Genomic DNA, 23,281 nt, shown 5'->3' on the forward strand with positions numbered 1-23,281 from the left:
TGCACGCAGCTACTGTAGCGGATTCGAGAATGTTGTGAACATTGCTAATTGGGAATGACGTAGTTGACGTTTTTGTTTGCTAAGAGGAGTTAAAAAGTGGGACAATAAACAATAACCAGTCATTGAAGTATGTGGGATGTTTTAGGCTGTTTTATCGTACATGAAGCAAAAAGAGTTGGTCAGACTACTTACCCGGCAAGGTTTAATACTTTTGATCAAGTCACTAATAGCAATAGCAAAAGTGTTGCTTACCTTCTGGAAGAAGTACACTGCCATTTAAAAATATGGGGTCAATAAGATTGTTTCTTAAAAGAATTTTTTTTTTTTTTTAGCAAGCCTCATTTAGCAAGGACACATTAATCAAAAGTGTCAGCAAAAACATTCATAATTTTACAAAAGATTTCATATAAAGGCTTTCTATTCATAAAAGACACCTGAAAAAGTATGTCTGAAATCCACAAAAATATGAAGCAGAACAACTTTTTTCAATTAGAATTACACATTCCATTACAGGAATAAATTAATAAAAAATATTTTACAATATTAAAATGTTTATTTTGTAGTTTTGATCAAATAAATTCAGCTTGGGTACAAGAACAGTGGAGGAGTTTGCAAAAAATTCAAATGAAGAACTTAGTTACATAATTGAGATTCATATCATCTTTAATTATTCATTGCTACAAAAAACAATGACATTAAGGCTTGCATTAGAGTTATTCCACACAGAATCAATATTTGATTTTTAATAATGAAGGCGCTCTGATAATTTAAAGTTACTGACTATTGCAGAATTTACATTAAATGTCAAACCCTAAAAAAAAACATATCCAGTCTTTAAATAAGGCATTTAGTCAATAAGACTTAATTTGCAGAGCTATCCCTTGTGACAGCCAGGGTCTGCCTAGAGTTTATATCCAGGATGAAGGACTTGTTTAATATAATCTTGTTATAAAGTTCTTATATAATAATTTGTAGGAAATGCATTTGATATGCAGCCTAGATCTTTTACATGGGGGAAAGAAACGTCTCATTACTTGCCAAAGCGCCATTTGCTTCCTGTTCAAGAAAGAAAATCTGATGTTGCATTCAATAGGCTGGAAAATAGCCAGCACCTGAAATAAGTCACACTAGACAGCACTGAACATTTTAGCCAAATGTCCATCTTTAGAACATTTTTCCATGAGAAACTCTGCGACACATACACACACACTGAGCTTAACAAAGTGCACCATGTACAGTGTTTTGATGAACTACTTTATCAGGAATGCAATGTTTCCATAACACCCTTTCCAGGTGCAGTTACAATGTCACCTAAAAAGGCAGGCAATACAGTAAATGTACAGGTGTTTTCAACACCTGATGAGGAGCCATGGTCTCCTATAATCAGCCTAATTTCCCTTGCACCCTCTGTGACCTTGTATGACAGAGTTGGGTGAAAGAACAGGCTAGAAAAAAACAGGTAGAAATATTACTGTATGCAAAAAAATGATAATATTTTGAAACATGCAGTGAGCCTTTGAGAACCTTATTCAAGGATCTGACACAATGTGACCCTAGAAAAATGTATAAAAACTATTGACACAAAATACAATTCACATTCATCCACAACCTGCACTCTCTCCATAACCCTGTGCGATGAGCTTTCTTTAGATCTGTCTTTTCCTTGCTTTACTTCTCTTCTCCATTACTGCGGATCTTGTATCTCTCCAGGAACTCGGCATGTTTCTGTCTCAAGATCTCCTGCTGCTTCTTAAAGCCATTCACTCTAGAAGAAAAAACAGATAGCAGCATTATCAAATCAAATTTTTACAATTTCTTAAGAAAAGTGCTATTCCACGCAAAAATCTCTGGTATTATGCTAGGGCAGGGTTTCCCAAATGTGGGTTCGCAAGGGATGGGCAAGGGGTTTGTGAGTTAATGAAAAGCTAGGAATTATGTCTGAACGTCACGATAATCGTGAGATAGCTGAGTGCAATTGTCAATAAAAGGTTGTGATTTAATTAACTACAGTCTGAGTGTTTCAGAGTGAAGCGTGGCACTGTGTTCAGTGCACAGACGAGCAGCTCATGTTTTCAGCAGCTGTTTTCAGCATCTCAGAGCTTCTTGGTTCACAGTAAATGCAGCGAACTCCATCTCTGCATGTGCTGCCAGTTAAACGAAACGAGCTCTAGGTTTACTTTATTCACATATTTGCATAATCTCCAACATTTTTGAAGAGAGAATTTTTCAGCATTCCACTAGTATTCTACCAAAATAAAAGAGGAAAGATTTGAAATGTTAAATGCTTGTAAAAGTTTGAATGTTTGAAGTGAAGAATTTGACATGAATTTTAGTATTAATGTAAAATAAATATATTAAAAAACTAAAATATCATTATTATAATTATATCAATAATATATATTTATTATAGTATGATATTTATGAAGTAAACAACAATAGTAATAGTGCTGTTATTTAATTAATCGATTAATAGCATCTAACAAAAGTTTTTGTATATAGTTTTGTGTGTGTGTGTATGCGTGTATGTATATGTATATATGTGACATTATTATTATTATTATTATTTAGTGCTAAGTATTATTATTATTCAATATGATTGGGCTCCTAAAACACCTGTGTGAATGTAATGTGGACTGAGACTCAACTAAAAAGAGTCCACTTTAAAGTCCAGCTACAAAGTCAAAATTAAACACTTATTTTTAAATATTTTATCTATTTACTTGCCTGTCATGTGATCAACTGATATCAGAGAACTGTGAACATACAAATGTAATGTTAAATCATTGAAATATTAACAAAATCTCATTGGGTGCTTCGAGTACATATTTTAAGGGTTCGGCTGACAAAAAGTTTGGGCATCCCTGTGCAGGTCTGATTTATGATATTCTGGTCCCTCAATATGGCAGCACCATGCAATTTAGCATTATAATAATTACTACATTTTGCACCGCAAAATTTTATTCAAATAAGAAATATGATTTGCACAAGTACTCAAATATTCGACCACCAAATCACAAGTGCACAGTCCTGTTGAACATACTTAAAATCTGTCTTGAATCACTGTGGCGACAACAACCTTCAGTACTTCAACCTAATGAATGAGTTGCTAATAAAATAAATCCATCAAGGCTGTCAAATGAACATGAGATGAACCTATAATCCTCTTACCCTGTCCCACAACTACTCTCCTTTACATTTTAACAATGTCTCCATAGTTTCAAACGCTCCCGCTTTTGTTTTCAAAACCTCTGATGCGCCTCCTGAGGCTACATGTGTAACTTCTAAGTGCTCCCCACCTGGCTCTTTCTTTGGATTCATTGTAGATCTCACTGATGACTCTGTCCTTCTCATCCATGAAGTTATTATGGACCTCTTCCAGTTTCCTGCATGACAGACCAGCCCAGAGGTCAAAGGTGAACAGATTTACTGCCAACATATATATTTGGAGGGGTGAACAGACATCCATGAGGTGCCCACATAACTTCGGGGTCACATTTAAAAGGGCACATGGGCAATAAAACATTTGATCATTTTTCAAAACATTTCAAGTGCACTTCTGCTACGCGTCAGCCGAGCAGTGTCTGTTTATAGAAGATACTTAATCTCAGTCGTCTGAATTCAAGGTGTAAAAACATTACACTGATACTGGAAAGCATAACTAAACATCAGGGATTATGGGAAACCAGTGAACACACTCTACTGGGGTTTGTCTGGCTCTGGGACAGATGAAATGCCTTTCAAAAACAACACACCATTATCACGCACTCATCAGAAAACCGATGCACGAACAAAAGAAAAACATTTTGCACTGCGTTTCATACAAACAGTTGCAAAACACTCACTTATCAGCAAAGCATCATTCAGAGTGTGTTGAAAAATATTAGGATGAACCGCTGTGCATGCATGCTCACCTCAATACTATGTGCACCTCGGTGTGATATGATTAGGTCTCACCTGAACCCAAAGTAATGAGCGGAGATGCTCATTAGCATGGCGAGCACGCAATAGCCCACCAAACGCATGTTCCGTTTCTTTCTCTTTTCCCACTCCTCAGCCGTGTTCTCCTGAGGCTGGGCCTGTCTGAACTGCTCCCAGTAGCGCATGCTCTCTGTAGCCTCTGCACTGAGAAACACAGAGACCGAAAGCAGGTATTTTACCCATTGAACCATAATCTTTTGTAACCACACAACACGTATACCCAGAAGTATCATAAAAGTCATCATGACAAGTGATCCTATTAACTTTCGTAAGAATTTTTTTTTCTCTTATTGTGAATTATACAACAGAGCACATTTTTCTATATAGACTAAAACAAATTTTCATAACCTTTCATAAAAATGTACAAACTTTTCTGAACAAAACGAGTCTAGTTCTTGCCACCGTGATGTTAGGGTGTTCTGGGTGGTTGCTTACTGGTTCAAGTCAAAAGAGTCCATCCCTTAGCATCTATGATATTCTGGGGGCTCAATTATAAAGATGTGCGTATAATAATCCGAAATGTGAACATACAGGGGTTTCCGAAATGTTCCTACGAGTGATTTCTAAAACGTCCGTATGCACAAAGAAGTTCCTAAATGCGACCCTTTTTATAAATTACAGTTAATCTCAAATTCAAGCGTAATGTGTAACTTACACATCATCAGTGGGCAAAGAAATCCAAGTGCACTCTCAGAAAATGTATGTGTGGTAGCAAAGGCCTGATTTCTGTTCGTGTGTGTAGGCATATATTATTATTTTCAAGAAATCATTCATATATGCATGTAATTATCACAAAATAGTTCAAATGTTGCCCATTTGTGCATATAATTATATTAATGCATAATGTGATAACCTAATTATCTTTAAAGTTTAATAAGCAATGTTGAATTCATTTAAGTACTGCTACTGGAGCGCCAAAAAAGTTCATATGCATGCTTTTGTTGCCACATGCATAAGAACAGTTCCACGTAAGTTTATGCTTTTATCAATGCCGTTTTTTTTCCTAACTTTTGACATATGATAAAATCCATGGAATTTAGGATGAAATATGATAGTACGTGTGTTTTAAAAAATGAGGCCCCTGGTTTTCTATATATATATAGCAATGTTATAGCCTTCATGTAGGTATAAAATGCCCCCTTTCACAATTCAGTAAAACCCCTTTTAATAAAGTCAAGTTGGTTGATTGTAGAGCCAACAGTCTCCCAGTTGTTGCTCACCTGGGGCTGTTGGTGAAGCTGGAGGCAGGACCTCCAGAGTTCTGGTACCTCAGCCTGAGGTCATAGTCCCGTCTGGAAACGTCTCTGCTCAGCACCCTGTACGCCTCGTTCAGATGCACAAACTGAGTGTGCAGGCCGGGATTGGAGGGGTCGCTGTCTGGGTGCAACTGAAGGAAAAAAAGAAAAGGGGGATGGAGGGAATAAAAGTTTGTTCAAATATCTTTACCTGTATTATAACTTGATACTTATGTTAGACAATCAAAGGAACATGGAATGAAATACAAATATTTAGTATCCTTAATACATTGAATTCATAAAAGCACTAAATATGAGACATGCATTAATCTGATGGTCTTTATTTAATGAATAAAAAATGCCAAAAGTGTCATCTTTACGACCTTTTCACCTTTCTGCTCTCACTTGTTCTGTATGTCAAATGGCTCTTAAACCTTTTATCTGCTTCTGACTTGGAAACAAAGAGCCCATATCCCCGGCTTGTACCCTCATCTCCTGTCTCTCTCTCTCTCTCACTCACACACACACACACACACACACACACACACACACACACACACACACACACACACACACACACACACACACACACACACACACACACACACACACTAGTTCTATCTTGCCATCACTCTGCCTCCTTGACCTGTAAACAGACGTTTCACATGCATAATTCACACGAAAAAAGTGCTGAATGAAAAGTACAAGAATAAATGCCTAAATATTTAAGATTATGTGAACAGACAACAGTCTCTTTGCCACAACTGAACAGCTCCTTCTAGGGGTGAGGAAGTAAATAACTAGACATCATATATGCACAACCATACAACATTTTCAGAATGCATCAAGGTACTTTTTTTTAACACTAAGGAGCAACTGTATCAGAGAAGAAATTCTGAGGTCTCATTTTTTGAAAAATTAAATGCAAATTGGCAAATACGTTGCAATTTTATACATATTTTGCATGCATATTGCTCACTCCCCTTCCAGTCTCAAAGTATAGATGATACATTAAATAAAATAAAATGTAATGGATAACCGATGTTAAGGCCCATTCACACCATGAAAGATAACTATAGAAATAACCATATTAGCATTCAAACCGGTGGTTGATAACGTTCTGGTTATCATAGGTGCGTTGCAGTTATGTTGCTGTCTGTCACATTAAATTCTCTTTAAAGCAGGATGAAATGACAGCATAATCACGAGAAATTAACCTTTTTGGACTTGTCGAAAAATGCATTCTTAATTTGTTCCAGCGTTGCGTCCGGTTTCACCCCGAGAAGTTCATAGTAATTGGCTGATGACCTATAAACAGAATGAGAGACCATTAAAACAAATAATTTCTCAACACTGTCTTCATGATGATAAGATTTAAAAAAGTTTCTCTACAATAATAATAATAATAATAACAAACAACTGCAGACAAATCTCATAATCGTATGCCCCTGATGATAATAATAATAATTTACAAAATAACTTATGTTTGACTAATATGACAGCCTGATCAGAACAATGTCAAAAGATTTTTATGTTTTCCAACAAAAATGTTGGTGGTTGCCAGGGTGTTGCTATTGTGTTTTTGGTTGTTGTTGTTGTTGTTGTTAGGTGACAAATAGGGTGTTCACACCCCCATGTTTCTATAATATTCTGGTCTTTATGACGACATCAGCTCTGAAGGATGCATTTACATAAATGCTCTGAATCAGGAACAATAAATATAACAATAATATCAGCTCACATTCAGACATATGAAATCAAGTAAATTCAAGTACATTTTAGTTTCAAGTCTATTTTAGACTATTTAAGATTTTCTCTCTTCACAAAATCTCAATGCAAAAAGTGAATTTCTTACTCAGTTTTACTGTAAAAATACTATCTAAACAATACATTTAATTGAGAAGAAAATTAACTTAAGATATTAAGTTTTCGTTTTCTGATAAATTTATACTTAGAAAGAGAGAAAAATATCTGCCAGTGGGGTAATTTTCCTTCGAAATTAAGTTTATTTCTCTTGTCCCACAGGCAGACTTTTTTCTTGATTTAAGCATTAACTCACTTAATTAAAAAAAAATATTCACAGAAAATATTATGTAAAATCTAAGTTACCTGCTCAAGTAAAAGTATCTTGATTAAAGAATGTTTAGATATTTGTACAGGAAAACAAGAAAAAAATACAGAGAAAGACATTCACTTTTCGTAGAGACGTGTCAAATTAGTTTTGAGCATTTGAGGTCAACTATTTTGATCCTGGCAGCTGCATGTATTATTACTGCTGAAATGAAAACATGTTTCATTCATATTTAACAGATAAATGAAGTTTGGTGGTGCGTACCTCTGCGCAGTACAGAGTGAGAACAGCCTTTGAGAACTTTTACAGTACCACAAACAACTCCGACAGAAACGAAGCTGAGCCATCAACTGCATGATGCTCAGAAATAAACTCAATATAGATGAATCTGAAGAACAGGGGAGAGATAAGTTATGTTAGCACAGATAAGAAATACACATATAAAATCAGATATTTATTATGGTAAGAGAAATTAGTTTTTTTGGATGTTTTGTTTGATAATTTTCTGTGGTTTCAGCATATTCAATGTATCCTGCGTTTGGTTGCAGTTTCAGCATGTTGAATGTGGCCTGTCTGAGTGAGGCTTTATTATGTTGTCTTTAAGTTTTAGCACGCTGAATGCAAGTTGTGTTTGGATGAAACTTTATCACGATGAACGCTCGCTGCGATTGGACAAACCTGATTGTGTTCAATGCATGTTGTGTTAGCTTGAAGCTTTATCATGCTGAATGCACATTTCGTTTGAGTTAGGTTTTATCATGATGAATGCATGTTTTGTTTGAGTGAAGCTTTACATGTTGAATGCGTGTTGTGTTTTGTTGTGACTACATACCGCTCAGCAGGATCCCATTGAAATGCAGGCGGTCAGTAGCTCTGCAGGAGATCCTGAATGGACACGAGATTACACAAAAACATGTTTTACATCATATTTTAGGCCTTTCTTTGACATCTACCCCCATTTTCACAGACCAGGCTTAAGCTAGTCCCAGACTAAAATGCAGGTTTGAGCTATATAACTCAAAGCAACTTGAACTTCCATATCTCAAAATATGTCAGTGCCATTGTTTTGTCTCGAGATGCACACCAGTAATATTTGTTCCAAGGCACGTTTAAAAAAGTGACTTAAAATGTCATAATTGAACTAAAGCCTATTCCTAGACTTAATCTAAGCTCTGTCTGTGAAACTGGGCCCTAATCTCAATTACAATCACTACACCCTAAACCCTTGTATAGTTATGTGTGGACATTATTAGTCAAGTTTGGCCTCCACAATGTAGATTTTTCAGGACTTCAGGACCACATAACACACCAAATTAAGATAATGCAATGCATGTGTTTCCTGTCCAAACATCTACATCAACTTGTCCAAACATCTACATTAACTAAACATCATAAATCTGAACAACAATTGATCCAAAAGGAATCTATGACCAATAAATAATAAACCGAGTAACGTTAGATGTAAAAATCTAGTGAGCTGCCTAACGTTAACTAGGCAGCATTTTCTGCACCAAACACGGCTGTCTGGTAACTAAAAAGCTTAAAAATCTGTCGTGGTAATTAGTCAGCTCTCTTGCTTTGAGACACAGCTATTGAAAAGTAACTCAAATTTGCCGATAGCTAATGTAATAAAACAATCTTAAGTGTATGTATATACCAAATAGTATACGATCTTTCAACGTGTCTTAAACCATCTGATAAATGTTTAGTATCAAATTATCAGTTCGTGTGAGAGAAATTCACTTTCCACTCATGCTACTGTTAGCTTAGCTGCAATGCTAAAAACAACAACAACAAACTCAAGGGAAACGTGTAGGTTAGCAGATAAACACTGATCAGACGTGCTGTAAATCTCATTAGTCATAAATCAGCGGATTAAACACAAATAATGGTTTCACCTTCATTCATGGACACGCGCGGGTCGGCTGTGATCATGTTCTGCTCGCTTTCATAACGCCTAAACAGCGCTGTTACATAAAATGACAAAGTGTTTCATATCAGATGCTGCTGTTTGCATTGTTTACCTGTTTTCATTAGATTAACTCTTCATTTACACTAATAATAAAACGATACATTTTAGATATAGATATAGTTCATAAAATAAAAAAATACTAGGGTAATATTTAAATTGCCCAGTTTATCTAGCCGTTCATTACTTGCGTATGTGAATAACAGTGCAGTAATTTCAGGGATCCCGGATACAGCTTGTAATATAACAGTTCAATATATCTGGGTCATTGAAATAAAGCTTTAAAAAAGTGTTTTTTTAAAACCCTTTTCAAAATATAATGCATATTTTTGAGTCATGAACAATGTGTTTAAACAGGTTTCAATAGTTAAAAAACATTTCAAAGTGTCTTTTTTTTATATCATGCAGTATAACTAAATAGCTGTATGTGTATATATACTGTAGTTGTAACACCTGACATGGAAATTGTACCAACCAATCCATACTGGGAATGAGCAGTTTTTACCAGTACTCGAGCTCTACAAACCTTGTCACTCTGCCACATGGATCAGTTGAGCTCCTCTAGATGATGCATTATCATATTTACTGTTATTACCTTGTCTATTCACAATAAAAGAGTCATGTTTGCAGTTGCCATCTTGACATAATGAGAATATACAAATTGCTGGATAAAAGTTTTTCAATGATCTCAACAGCTCTAAAACTACTGATATTTATAAACGTTGTTTATATGAAAGGTTTCAAACCTAAAGTGATGCCATAGCATTCGGTTAATTTTTTTTAATATAATTAAGACACCATTTGAAATAGTTTTCTTAGTCAGTTCATTTGCTCGGACAGTTGCACCACCTGACATTTTGGGAGTTTAAGATAAGATAACAAAGCATAAAATAATATGTATTAGTAAAATAAAACTAAATCGGTTTTATAGAATTAAGTGATATATGTCATGAATTTATCGAATTATTTTTAAAGGATATAATGCACTTGGACACAAAAATATGCACATCGTCTTGTTGACCCATCCACAATAAAACAGTACATTATTATAAATAACTAGTTATATATAATGCATAAAATAAACATTTCAACCAGGCTCTAAATGTACTCTTTTGTCAAGCCCGCAGTTAATGACTGCGTGAATTGAGGAGGAAAAATATTTCTTATTGGCCATAAATCTTAAACAGTATTTGTGCTGTTGTCACAATGATATGAGGGTTGTATAACTACTGTACTGAATTTTGAAGACATGGCAAAGTCCAACTGGGCACTTACTAGGGCACATAGCTTCAAAGGACAGGACATGCTTCACATAACCAGCATAAAAGTAATTTATTTGCTGCACACTTGCATTATTGAAGGAGAAGGTGAAAAAAATGGAAGAGAAAAAAAATCTCTTTGCAATTCTGTCATTGGTGTTATGATGAAAGACTCTCCACCTTTAAAAAAAAAAAGAAAAAATAATAGTGATTCCTAACTTATAATATGCTATTAATATGAACAGGTGAATGCAGTACTGACCTCAGAGAAAGAAGGGAAGAGATGATCGAGAATGTAGGCAGCTTTAAGACGTTGCTCTTCTTCACTGTTATACTGAATCACTTCCAGCAGAGGAACACCATTTAACCTCGTAAACTCCTCAATCACCTGATACAAGCAGGAGTATGGAAAAACTTCAATTGAATTTGCTTGTCAAATGATTCTAAGTAAGCATGTCATGAATCGCCATACATAGATCAATGTAAAGTGATTTTAAATGCAGGGTTAAATAAAACTGAAACCATAAAAAAAACATATTTAAATTTAAATGTAAATAAAATAAAAGTTAACTGAAATAAAAAAAAAATTCAGCTAGTTGCCCACGCAGCACTTCTCATTTTCATTTAGTTTAACTTGATGTATGGAAATAACTATAGCTAAAATAAAAATTCATAAAAAATTCATATACATAAAAAAACAAATAAAGATGACGAAAACACAAAATTATTCACACTTTAAAATTTAAATGATAATGAAACATTATCAAAATCAACAAAATTCTAAAAACTAATTCAAAATATTAAAAGTACATTATGTAGATTAGGCATAGGTTAGTTGTCACAACGAGTGAGAAATATTGCCATAAAGCTCCTAAATCTCCAACCTCCGGAGAATCACCCGTTTGAGAGAAGAAGAAGAAAGAAAAGAAAAAACGCAGAACAGAGGAGAGTCTGCTGGCAAAAAGAGAAGAGACAAAGTTCGTGATAAAACCAGAATCAACATTGGCTTGGCTTTTTGGAGATGGCGAGATATGAAGGATTTGAAATGTTATAAAAGCGATGCAGAGATGGTGTTTATCACTCAACAGGTGAGTTATGCATTTTATTAAACCGATAAATTGCCATTCCTAGCTCTCTAACATAGTTTTTTGTCAAGCATTATCTATTGCGAAGGGTCTTATTAATCCACACAATCAAAATGCATGCAGTTTTGTTTTTTAACCGCTAAAGAGCCAAAAGTTACAAAGTGTACCTTTAATAAAACTATAATAGTCTCTCAATGACACTAAAACAACAGGATTCTTATATGATCCCATTCACCTGAGGGCTGCTGGATAGCAGCATGTACAGCACTTCCAGGCTCAGCGTCACCACCTCCGGCTCGGCCATCTTGAGTGTGGCACAGAGGGCGCTGACCAGCCCTGCTTGTGTCAAACCAACACAGTACTCTGTGCCATGATGCGCGATATTGCCCAGAACTCTCAGTGCCTTGTACAAACATTAATGGTTGTGAGAACGTTAGATGTGCATGTTATCGAAATCTACATGTTTTTGTGAATATGAGTATAGTAGACTAAAGCAGCAAGCACTATATGGCACATTAGTATTTTCACCTTTCAAACATTCATTTTGCCATTAAGTATAAAAATCCAGTGAGATTTTTGTACGCACAAGGAGTCTGACATCAGCCAGTTATGATCCACACGGAGATCTGATCTCACCATCATAGAGTCGGAGAGAAAAAACGGAGACACATTATAAAACGCTTGAAGAAACCTTCCTGCAAAGCTAGCTGAAAAACTATGTGCAAGTGTATGAGGACAAAAACTGTTATAAATGCAAAGGGCGGTTACACCAAATATTGATTTGTTTTAGTTAATAGATTAGTTAATAAAATCTATTTTTAACTTTATTTTTTGAAACATCCTCACTTTACAGCATTTTTAGTGCCTATAACTTTTCACAGTACTGTATCTTTGCAGGCTGGTTTCTTCAAGCGTCTTAGAGACAGTTTAAGTCTGTTAAATCACAGTCAGTTCTCCTGTATTTATTTCGTTTTTTTCTGTTTCTTCTTCATGTAATCACTGATAAACTAGATGATGGTGAGATCAGATCTCTGTGTGGATCATAACTGGCAGTTGTCAGATTCCTTGTGCATACAAAAATCTCACTGGATTATTACAATTAATGGCAAAATGAATGTTTGTAAATGTAGACTTCCTACTGACATACAGCAAGAGATATAAATAACTGGCTTAAAACCATTTTTTGGGTGAAAATACTAATGTGCCTAAGACTTTTGCACAGTACTGTGTATATACACCTCATAATGGGCCGGAGTCCAAAAATGTAGGTATATATGTTAGAGTAATATGTTCCTCACCATTGTGTTAATTCCTTTCGAAAAAGACAGAAATTGTATTAATATGGGAACCATGTTGAGGAGCAGCAGGCCAGAGCAGAACCCACTTGAACCAACTGAAAAATAAATAAAATTGTACAAATCGCGGTCATAATTGTGAGAAATTAAGTTTCCTCCAATAAAACACAAGTTCATTTTAGTTTGAGCTTTACTGCGGAGTTAATTGAGATGAGCAAATGCATGCTAATGTCCTGATCACCGGTGAGGTTGTTGAGCGCCCACAGGCTCTCTCTGGACAAAGCAGGATGAAGGTGAAGGTAAGTCTGACCGATGACACACAGCGCAGCGAGGAGACGAGTGTCCTCTGGCATTACGTCACCTCCACTGACCAGCAGGTTACCAAGGCAACGCAGAAGAGGCCAAATGAGCTGCACAGCAAAAACAAAAGTCAGGGTCCAAAGGAAAGAGGTATGATTTCTATGAGCTTTTCAGAGGATGAGAGACTCATCAGGAACCACATGATCATATTGCTGATGAGCTGTGCAATTTGAACTGTTTGAGAGCTGAAGGTCAAATATTATTGTATGTAAGCTCAACTACGACGTTGCATCAGCATTTATACCACAATTCCATTATGCTTCATGAGATTCAAGAAATAATGTAATGGTAAGAATTCATTATAACAGCATTGATAATTGGATTATACAGGTATATGAATATAGGCACTGTTTCTATTCAGTGAACATGCCAATTTAAAATGACTCTTATTCTAAACCAGATGTGCAGTATGTATGTGATGTACAGGTGAAACTCGAAAAATTAGACTATCGTGCAAAAGTTCTAATTTTTATGATTATGGCTTACAGCTTATGAAAACCTCAAATTCAAAATCTCAGAAAATGATAATATTACATGAAATCAATTTAAAAAAAGGATTTTAAATACAGAAATGTCAACCCTCTGAAAAGTATAATCATGCATATGTATTTAGTTATATATACTAAATATATTAGTTTCACCTTTTAATTTGAAATACGCAAACATTTTTCACGATATTCTAAGTTTTCGAGTTTCACCTGTAGATAATAAATATTTTGCTGTGATGGCTTACCAACTCCAGTCTACCCTCAAGGTTTCCTAGAGCAACAGCGCCTCCTAGTGTGATCAAAACAGCACTGCATTGTGACAGGGCACCTTGTGCAATCAGCATCGAGTTATCCAAATTACTGCAAGCAAAACAACAAACGTCATGCCATATATCAAATGATTAATTTTTTTTACCCCTTTTCCAGAATTTAAGTTATCTTGCAGAACTGGCACTAAACAGGTTCAGAACAATTCTCCATTATTCTGTTTTTGTTGAGTCAAAAGTATGAAAGGAGGAGGCCACACCTGCTGACTAAATAGTGCAAACACCACATACACTCGATCGCTGGCCCAAAACCAAACTCAGGATCTGGAGTCAATGCTGAGATCACATGAGGGACTATTTCTGAAGCCATGACCGCTCTGGGATTTCAAAAACACACAACGGAGACAGAGAGAAGAGTGGCACGTTGAGATTAATATCCTATTTGTCATTGCCATCCACAATTTAGAGTAAACTGTAGCAATTTCAGCATTCCGAGACCTCAGTTCATTCGTTCCACATACAAGGCCAAAGTTATGGAATCACCACACTTAGAGGATGTTCCCAGATTTTTTTTTCTTTATTAGCAAATAAACGAATCACAGATATGAACCAAAAATTTTTTTGTTCAATAGCTTAACATTTGGGCTTTATGAAACACCTCAAATTTTTGGGAACATTTTGAGGGAAAAAGTATGGAATCGCTCAATGTTTAGGACAAAATTAAGAAATCATCAAAAAAATAAAAACACAATTAGTATTTTCTCGCTCTCCCTCTGACTTTTATGACAGTCTAAATTCAATCTCTTTTAACTGGTGACTAACTAGCATTTTTAGCAGCCTCTACTTGATCTGGAAAAAAACATGCCATTATGTGTTTATTTGCTATAAAGTAATAAAGATAGGTGAACATCCTCTAACTTTTGCCAGGGGTTGTACTGAAAATCTTAATGTAACAAGCTCTGGTCACTTACGGGATGATTTTTTCAGTTGCGTCTTTGGCTTGTAGTAGCTGAGACAAAGTGTAACCAACCGCCTCCACCACTGCCAGATTATACCTCTGATTCTAGAAAAGAGAAATCACCTGGTCACATTTCACCCCAAAATCAAAAGAAAGAAACATTTTAATATTTCAGATAGATAGACACAAACACACTGCATTTATGTATACACACACACAAACACGCACACACACACGCACACACACACACACGCACACGCAGTGTGTATGTTGTGCATTGTGAGATTTTTTCTTTATTATTTATTTATTTCATAATTTGTTGCATTACATGACAATTTATTAAGCATATTTACCCCAAAAAATTTCCATTACCGTAATATGAGAAATAAAAAAGTGAAATATAAATCTATTTTAGTAATGAAAATCACAATTGAATATAATAATAAAAAGAAATCCACAAAAGGAAAGTATCTGGCCAGTGGTCAAATTAAAATTGCCCTAAAAATCATAATTTTCATCATGCACAATGTAATTTTGGAAAAAAAAATATGATGCAGAAAAGTTTTTGTGAGATTCATCCTATAAGAATGCACCATCATCCGTATATATGCTAAGGCTTGTGTTTGAAAGCCAGGTTGATTATAACCAGCAAGAGTAAACGGGCACAAAAGTGATCGTTTAATATTAGCAACCCAAATGAGCTTACGTGAATGCAGTTTGCCAGTGCAGAAATGATTCCCTGAGCTAGAAGCTTCTCTCTAACTACAGCGCTGTCAGGACACAGATTTCCCAGAGTGTATAAACAGAGTTCCTAAAGGAAAAGACAAAATAGACAAATTCATGAGGAATGATCGATTGCATCCCTCTGACACTGACTTTACAGCAGTAACTCACTGACCGTTAGCTTGGTGCTCTGGCTGGAGAGGTAGGTGAGGAGGTACGGGCCCGCAGGCAGACAGGCCTGACCTATGATGGGATGAGGAGAGTGAGACAGCTCATGGAGACAGTGTGCTGCTTCCAGCTGACACTGCGCATTATGAGCACTGAGCTGCCCGATCAACATGTGCATGCTGTTCTCGGATCTGAAGGAAATAGAGGGACTGCATTAGTAAGTGAAGTATTCACGGCTACATGGCTATCCAATTATTTTACAGACAGAATAACAGCACTTAATACTGTGAAATATTATATAGGCCTCCTTAAATAAGATGGAGAAACCTCGTGTTGGTTTTTCAGGTTATACTTAATGAAAGTGAGTTGGGTCTCTGGGTTTCTTAGTGCTTTTCTTAGAGATGTAAGACGAACTGCTTTCTCTTCACCCCCAGACTGGACTCCACGTATCAACTCTCTGACCTAATGTTACATAAAACGCACAGTAAATACACAAGTTCTGTGACATAAAAATATTTTTAGTTTGTTGGGGAAGAGAAATAAATGAGCTTTTCTCTCTGAAGACTCACCTGTGCAGGTGACAGAGAAGTGGAGCCAGTCTCCACAGAGTCTTCCTCATTCACATCCTGCAGGAGTCTCTTACTGATGAGCTGTCTGTCTCTACGTGCCTGTCTTAGAGCTATGGACAGATGAAAGCGTCAATCATTTATTATGTTGCCAACATTAAAGCATATGTAAAATCAACATGACAGGGTTAAAATAATATAAAGGCCCAATAGTACAGCACACACATACTGTACACACATTTCTCAAACTCTCTTCTCTTGCGTTTAAACTCCTCCAAATCACTGGCAGATCCACTTGATTTGTGATGGAGGGTTTTTAATCTCCACATCTTTATAATTACTGCATCCAAATGCAAATGAGTTTTCGCCCTGAATATCGTATTCGTTTGTTTATCTATAACAAACAAACAAACCTGAACTCTGCTCTGTAACTCTCATTGCATAATATAACGTATTTTATCAGCCTGGCTGGCTTGATGTTGATATTTTATAATGTGAACCCTGAAACTAATATTTCAAAATAAAAGTTTCCTAGGATCCGGAGAATGACATCCTATATGATAATAAAATGTTATTATTATTAATATGATCATACTAATAAGAATTATTATTATTATTATAAAAAAAATACATGGTTGTGAATAGATATTTTACAGGACGTTCATTTTAACCATCCCTTCCAAAGACATATAAAATATATGTATCTATTAAGTCTATGATCCTCTCACACCGTGTGGCTTTTAATTTGAAATTTTCAAACTGTCTCATCTTTCGCGTTTGGCTTCACACATCACTTTAGAAGATTCGAGTAAACGCTCTCAATTCATCTCAATGCCATTAGTAAATAAATTAAGCAAACAACCAGAGTTTCATGTACAGTTTCTAGGTAAGTGACTATGGCAATGTGAGCTTTTACAATGTAAAATCTAGACATTGAAGGTTTTTATTTGTCAACACAACATGAAGACCACATGTTTCTACAGCATTTATGTGGAATGATTTGCTTTTTGAATAATATATTTATAATTATATAGTGGCCACTGGTTTCCTGGGTGTCAGGATATAGTTTGTGTGTATGTTGATAATGTATTGCAAAGGAACACACTCTGTAACTGAGTTGGCCTAGTGTGATAATTTGCAATAGAAAGTACTACGTACTTTTTAAAATTTACTTTTTTTTCAGGTGACACATTTTTCAGAGGTTTATATCCACCATGTCAAAGGCAACCAAACGCAAACACGTAGTCAAAGAACTTCTGGAGGACTATGTCAAACCCACTGAAGACCAGCAGATCATGAGGGTGCCATTGCAGTAGTATTTGGGATCAGTACGGCTTTGAGAACCCAATATTCTGATTATACTATGTTAGTAATAATTACACACCTCCTTCTCATCACAGGTCTTGGGAAGTAATGGCAATAACCTCCATGAAGCTGTGACTTGCAGTGGCGAGCGCTACCTCGTCAGTATGCCTACTAAGTTCCGCAAGAACCTCTGGATCAAACGAGGTTAGTTTGTTCTGCCTTTCCTGGCCATATAACTACTCTGTTCTTAAAGACCCTCAAACGTTTTCACAATCTTTCTCTGTTTTCAGGAGACTTTGTCATTGTTGATCCTATTAAAGAAGGAGAAAAGGTGAAAGGAGAAATAAGCTTCATACTTTATAGGGACCACATACAGTACCTGAGGAAACTTGGTGTCTGGTAAGGCCATTGTGTCATTTTTGTTTTGTTTTGTAGCCATTTTAGTTTAATAACTCTATAATAACTATTATATTATTATTATTATTATTAGTTTATTATATATACCATATTACTTGTATAATGTATTTAATAAATGTAAATATAAACAGACATTATATGTTGTCCAAATTAATGTAGAAACAACATGAAGACAGTAGCCTATGCTTTAAATATCACAGTAACAATACTGCTACTGATGTCTATGATATAGATCCCCCCTCCCCCCTCAATTTCAGCCATTATAGCCATTCAGCATTACAGTATAATTAAAAGCCATCATTTTAATAAACCCATTGTAATAAATGTCACATTAACCATTGCCCTTCAATATATCAGGGAATGTGTTCTATTTGCCCGGTCAAACTGTTTCAGATTTGCACAAATAATTGTCCTTTGATTATCCTTAATGACAGACAGCAGTGGATTTATTAGGCTGCTGTTACTTTAAGACTTGCTGCACATGACGCATCCCATTTTCTCAACTCTTTACGTTAATTTAAGACTTAATTTAACTAAGACTGTGCTTGCAAGGATACTCGACAAACCGGGCATTTTGGCATATTTTTGTGTGTTTTTGAACGTTCAAGCATAGTCTGAACTGGATGCACTTTTTCACAAGAGTGTGTGTGTGTCACACAGACAGGAGATTCACAGACGTGTGAATAAGAGCGTGTTAAAATAATGTAATGCTAGTCAAAGGATGGCGGGAAAAACAGATGCTGCGTTAAAAATTATAATATATATTATATAGCAGTTGCAGTATGTTTGTCTATAATATTTATATGTGCATTATTATTACCCCTAGACAAAAGTAATTCTTCCCATTATCATGTGTTCAGATCTGTTCAAGAAAACAAAGCTGAAATGTGTTTAGTAAACCTCATTTTCACACTTCACACAGGCCAGCAGGATTCCAGGAGGATTGCACATCCGGTAACCGGAACGAGGGAACACCTAAAGAAAGAAGTGAAAGAAAAACCAAGGAGGAGGATGACAGCGACTCAGAGGATGACGACAGTGATCTTTTCGTGAACACCAATCGTGCCACTGTTCTCTACAGTGAGAGTGAGGAAGAGACTGATGAAGATGATGAGGAGGAGGAAAAGGAGGAGGAAGGAAGAGCATAAAACAAGCAAACTGCAAATGATACTGGACGATGCTTAAACTACAGCTTGACCAAGACCAGTTTTCTATGATAATGAACCTTAAAAAAACAAAATGTCTGAGAATGAGATTTTCAGAGCTGAATAATTTCTCTCTAATGGCTTTCAGATGGTGTTTCTGGTTTAGTTTACTGGTTTTCCAATCTAAAAGTCATTTTTGTTTCATTAAAAGGAAACAGATTATGTATCATAATTCTTGTTAATAAGGTTTTGTAATAAACTTTGTTTTGTATGCTTGTTGTTTTGCCCACAGTTTTGTCCATATACAAATAGTTTAATCCTTTGAAGGAAGATTTAAAACTTTGAATGTTAGCATGAAATGATTCATCTTATCTATTTTGTAAATGCATGTTATAGATCTTAATGTGAACGACACGTGCTTATGTTAAATTTTTTTATCTCATAATTTGTAATCACATGTTACAACATCGACCAATTAAATGCAGACTTCTCCTTACGTCACAATGTGACTGGAAAAACTTGAAGGACTTTAAGAGAGGGCCACTCTCTGAGAAAACAAAGGAAATTAACATTTGAACTCCCCCTCATGCACTATTGAGACGAAGGTCTCACCTCCCTCGTCCTAATCTACATTTCTGTCCCCCATTCTTCATCCTGGCAGAGATCTCCCAAACTCACACAAGAATCTAAATGGTTTAATGTAAATGATTATCATCAAGGTTTATACATGTTTGGTATCATTTGAAATGTCTCGGTGCGACTGGTACAAATGTCTCATTACCAAAGAAGTAAACCAAAAGGTAATAAAGTTCTTAGGAAGTTTAGAAATATCTTCCACACTGGAGGGTGTGTCTTTGAGTTAACAGCTTCTGAACATTTGACTGAATGCTAATTTTCCACTGCTAGCAAATGGTGACTTACAGGTAAAATTCCACTGTGGATGATGTTTAGATTTGAAATGAGGTCCGAGTATATAATGAAACGCAGCGAGAGCTCGGGGCTCTTTTCTGTATCCAGATCAGCCCGTGAGGTCAAGAGGAACAGAATGTTCCATTGTGCTCCACTATTTAGCTCGCTTCTCCAGAAGGCTGTCGCAGGATTGGGAGTCAGATCTCTGGAGAATTTGAGACCGGCAGTAAAGTGTGTCTGCAGTACAGGAGGAACACCAGGTGCACCGTGTTTTATGACATAGATGTAGATTGGGAGCAGCAGTATGCACAGCAAACAGAAGAACAGGATCCTCCGGTGGTATCGACATGAAGCCATATACTGAGGAAAGGAAGATTTAATGTCAAACTTGCCATCCAAATTGATTGTTTTATCTCGAATCACTCAGACTGTCAACACAGGTCTGACTAGTATTATTACACAAGATTAAATCTACAAAAAATACCCATGGTTTACTGTTACTTATGGTAGGGGTAAGCGGGACACAAACTAACGTGGGGCTGTAGTTGTAACACACATGGTTTAAAACTTTCCACACATGCAAGCATGGCATATAGTTGCCTTAACAGTATATAGAGAAAAAAATTCACCCAAATTAAAAAAAGTGTTTGGAAGATATCGCTGAACATTTAACCATAGCAAAAGTAAATGTTTTACATAAGTTATTTTTTCATCTCTGTTTTTTGTGTTTCTTTAAAATTAGACAAATCTTATATTATTTTAATCTTATATCTGTTTAAGAGTTGAGGCTAGTCTTTTAATGCTGATCTATAGCAGAATACACTAGCTGGGTTTAAATTAAGCGTAGCGTCCATGGCAGGTTAAGTTAGCCAAACTCGCATCAGCTGATACACATCTATACCTATAGGAATACGACCCCTATCATCAGTATACATATAATCTCCTTCAGTATTATCAGGAGATCGCATTTCTCAGGAGCTTATTACCCTCCTACATCCCCAGCTCCACCTCTCTTCCAGTCAGTATGGGATTTTGAATCCCCTTGAATCAGAATAAATTCTCGAATTATGTTGTAGCCTACTTTAAAATCTTGAATTAATGATATCTGCAATACATTCATGTTGGTTCTGCTCTGTTTACCCTAAGGGGGTTTATTGAGCGCTCTTCCTACTCTTATCCTCGCTAGGCTGCATGGATGCGCAGGGAGTTCTTGCTGTTATGTGTTATAATGTCAGAATTGCGGATAAAGTCGGAATTGCGAGAAAAAAAGTGTTTATATATCACTTTATATATCACAATTCTGACTTTATAACACGCAATTGCTTATATCACGCAATTCTGACTTTATAACACGCAATTGCGACTTTATATCACGCAATTCTGACTTTATATCTCGCAATTCTGAGAAATAAAGTCAGAAACGAGATGTAAACTCGCAATTGTGAGAAAAAAAAGTCAGAATTGTGAGATAAAAAGGCGCAATTATTATTATTATTTATTTATTTAATGGCGGAAACAAGCTTACCGCTCTTCCTTACTTATTATACATTTATTTTATTAAAATGTATTAAAATTAAATATACAACTAAGGTGAGACTGCAGTTTTCACATAATTTCCCACTTGTGCTAGGCCTACTCTAAAAGATAAAAGTAATCCACTAAATTATACAACTATCGTTTTTACTTCTCTCTTTGTGATTATTTTATTGTTCCAACAACGAAACTTATATTTAGACTATGGACTTACCATTCTGGTTATGTAGGGCTATTTTTATGATGAATTTTGCGTAGCCTAATTCACGCAATAATAGGCTCCACGTGGATCAAGTGAAAACGTCTAATAACCAAACAAACAAAGAAGGTAAATTTGCCAGCGTTTCGAGTACTGCGGAGCGCGTGAAGTGATCTCAAGTGTGTGTGTGTGTGTGTGTGTGTGTGAGAGAGAGAGAGGCCACGCCCACAATACAGGTGCATAAAAGCTAACAGATAAACAGGCCGCCACACTTTTCACTAGAATATTTCTCATATTTTAAAAAGTAAAATTTAAACAAACCTTAAAGTCTTGGGTACCTAAAAACTGTTGAACAGGTACAACCATGGACAACAGCCAACATGAATTTTCTTAAAAATAAATAAATATGTTAATTAATTGTAGTTTTGACCTAAAAAACTTTTAGTTTAGTTTAAAACCTAATTTTTTTTAGTTATATAGCAACCTCCACTCAAGCCCTGCAATTTTATATTTATTATTGTAATATATAAACACATATGATTTCCACCCGTATCAGATTTTTCTCCAGACACATTCGACAGCTGTTTTTGTATGTTGTGGTTTGATTTAAATGTTTGATGTTGTTTGATACAAGTGTTGCGAGTTGACACCATGAATTGTTTCACAGATCATCAGAGCTGCGTTTCCCAAAAGCAAGTTAATTGTTGAACAGTTGCCAGCAATTGCCTGCGATCAAATTAGGTTTATGCTTTTGGGAAACGCAGCGAGATTTATTCATTACAAAATGATATCAACTATTTCATTTAGGTTGATTAGAATTTAGAGTTCAGAATGAAACATGCTTTTCATCAGTGTGACGATAAAATTAGTATGAAGCTATGGACTCACCATACCTTCTGTATAGAACCAATCACGAGTAAAACGCTCTCATCTTCTCTCCAGAAAAGGTGCTAAATGTGCTAAATGTGTTACATAACAAACATATTTTGACAATATCACCACAAAAAATAACTATTCCTCGACTGAGTCTTGGTCAAACAAGTTGAGCTGTTGAATGGGTTTCGTGGGTCTTCAAAATCAGAGCAGAAAGTCAGAATGCTTTCCTCAGTATTCTTGTCCTGTTTTTCAATATAATTATCTAAACATCTTTGAGTTGAGGTTATGCTTAAAACAAAAACAAATATCTGTAACGAGTTATGAAAACTGCTTTGAATTAAGTAAATTTTTCTCAAGACAAAAATATAGAGGAAGAACATTTCTTTTGGTTAGGGTAAGGGTAACCTCTTGTTCGTAGTGTGAATGTGAATGAATAAGTAATGGACATATCTGCCTATATTAGTCTGCGCTGAATT

At 35.7% G+C, this 23,281-nt stretch overlaps 3 protein-coding genes across 4 annotated transcripts; 1 reads left to right on the forward strand and 2 right to left on the reverse strand.

The window, feature by feature from the left end:
• Positions 1–533: 533 nt before the first annotated feature.
• dnajc4 (DnaJ (Hsp40) homolog, subfamily C, member 4) lies at positions 534–9,486 on the reverse strand. Of its 2 annotated transcripts, XM_077247405.1 has the most exons (9): positions 9,441–9,486; positions 9,183–9,251; positions 8,117–8,169; positions 7,549–7,672; positions 6,431–6,521; positions 5,199–5,365; positions 3,955–4,122; positions 3,297–3,383; positions 534–1,765 (listed from the first exon to the last, which is right to left on the reverse strand). In XM_077247405.1, the coding sequence occupies exons 4-9, from the start codon at positions 7,638–7,640 to the stop codon at positions 1,669–1,671; spliced, it is 702 nt and encodes a 233-aa protein (XP_077103520.1). In that variant the 5' UTR covers positions 7,641–7,672; positions 8,117–8,169; positions 9,183–9,251; positions 9,441–9,486; the 3' UTR covers positions 534–1,668. The 2 variants fall into 2 exon arrangements, with proteins under 2 accessions (XP_077103520.1, XP_077103519.1); XM_077247404.1 differs by lacking the exon at positions 9,441–9,486 and having other exon boundaries at positions 9,183–9,309.
• A 1,077-nt stretch (positions 9,487–10,563) lies between these two features.
• Positions 10,564–16,933, reverse strand: tmco6 (transmembrane and coiled-coil domains 6). The gene is made up of 13 exons (XM_077247403.1): positions 16,660–16,933; positions 16,425–16,534; positions 16,208–16,317; positions 15,863–16,046; positions 15,671–15,775; positions 14,978–15,069; positions 14,267–14,383; positions 13,986–14,100; positions 13,134–13,302; positions 12,896–12,990; positions 11,833–12,000; positions 10,775–10,900; positions 10,564–10,692 (listed from the first exon to the last, which is right to left on the reverse strand). Exons 1-13 carry the CDS (start codon positions 16,748–16,750, stop codon positions 10,672–10,674), a joined length of 1,503 nt encoding a protein of 500 aa, XP_077103518.1. The 5' UTR covers positions 16,751–16,933; the 3' UTR covers positions 10,564–10,671.
• A 253-nt stretch (positions 16,934–17,186) lies between these two features.
• Positions 17,187–19,559, forward strand: eif1ad (eukaryotic translation initiation factor 1A domain containing). The gene is made up of 5 exons (XM_077247407.1): positions 17,187–17,307; positions 17,605–17,722; positions 17,822–17,930; positions 18,017–18,125; positions 19,066–19,559. The coding sequence occupies exons 2-5, from the start codon at positions 17,636–17,638 to the stop codon at positions 19,289–19,291; spliced, it is 531 nt and encodes a 176-aa protein (XP_077103522.1). The 5' UTR covers positions 17,187–17,307; positions 17,605–17,635; the 3' UTR covers positions 19,292–19,559.
• Positions 19,560–23,281: the final 3,722 nt, after the last annotated feature.

This window comes from Siphateles boraxobius, unplaced genomic scaffold (genome assembly GCF_051911475.1).
Source record: "Siphateles boraxobius isolate OS27281-9 unplaced genomic scaffold, OSU_SipBor_1 3, whole genome shotgun sequence".
Taxonomy (NCBI): Eukaryota; Metazoa; Chordata; class Actinopteri; order Cypriniformes; family Leuciscidae; genus Siphateles; species Siphateles boraxobius.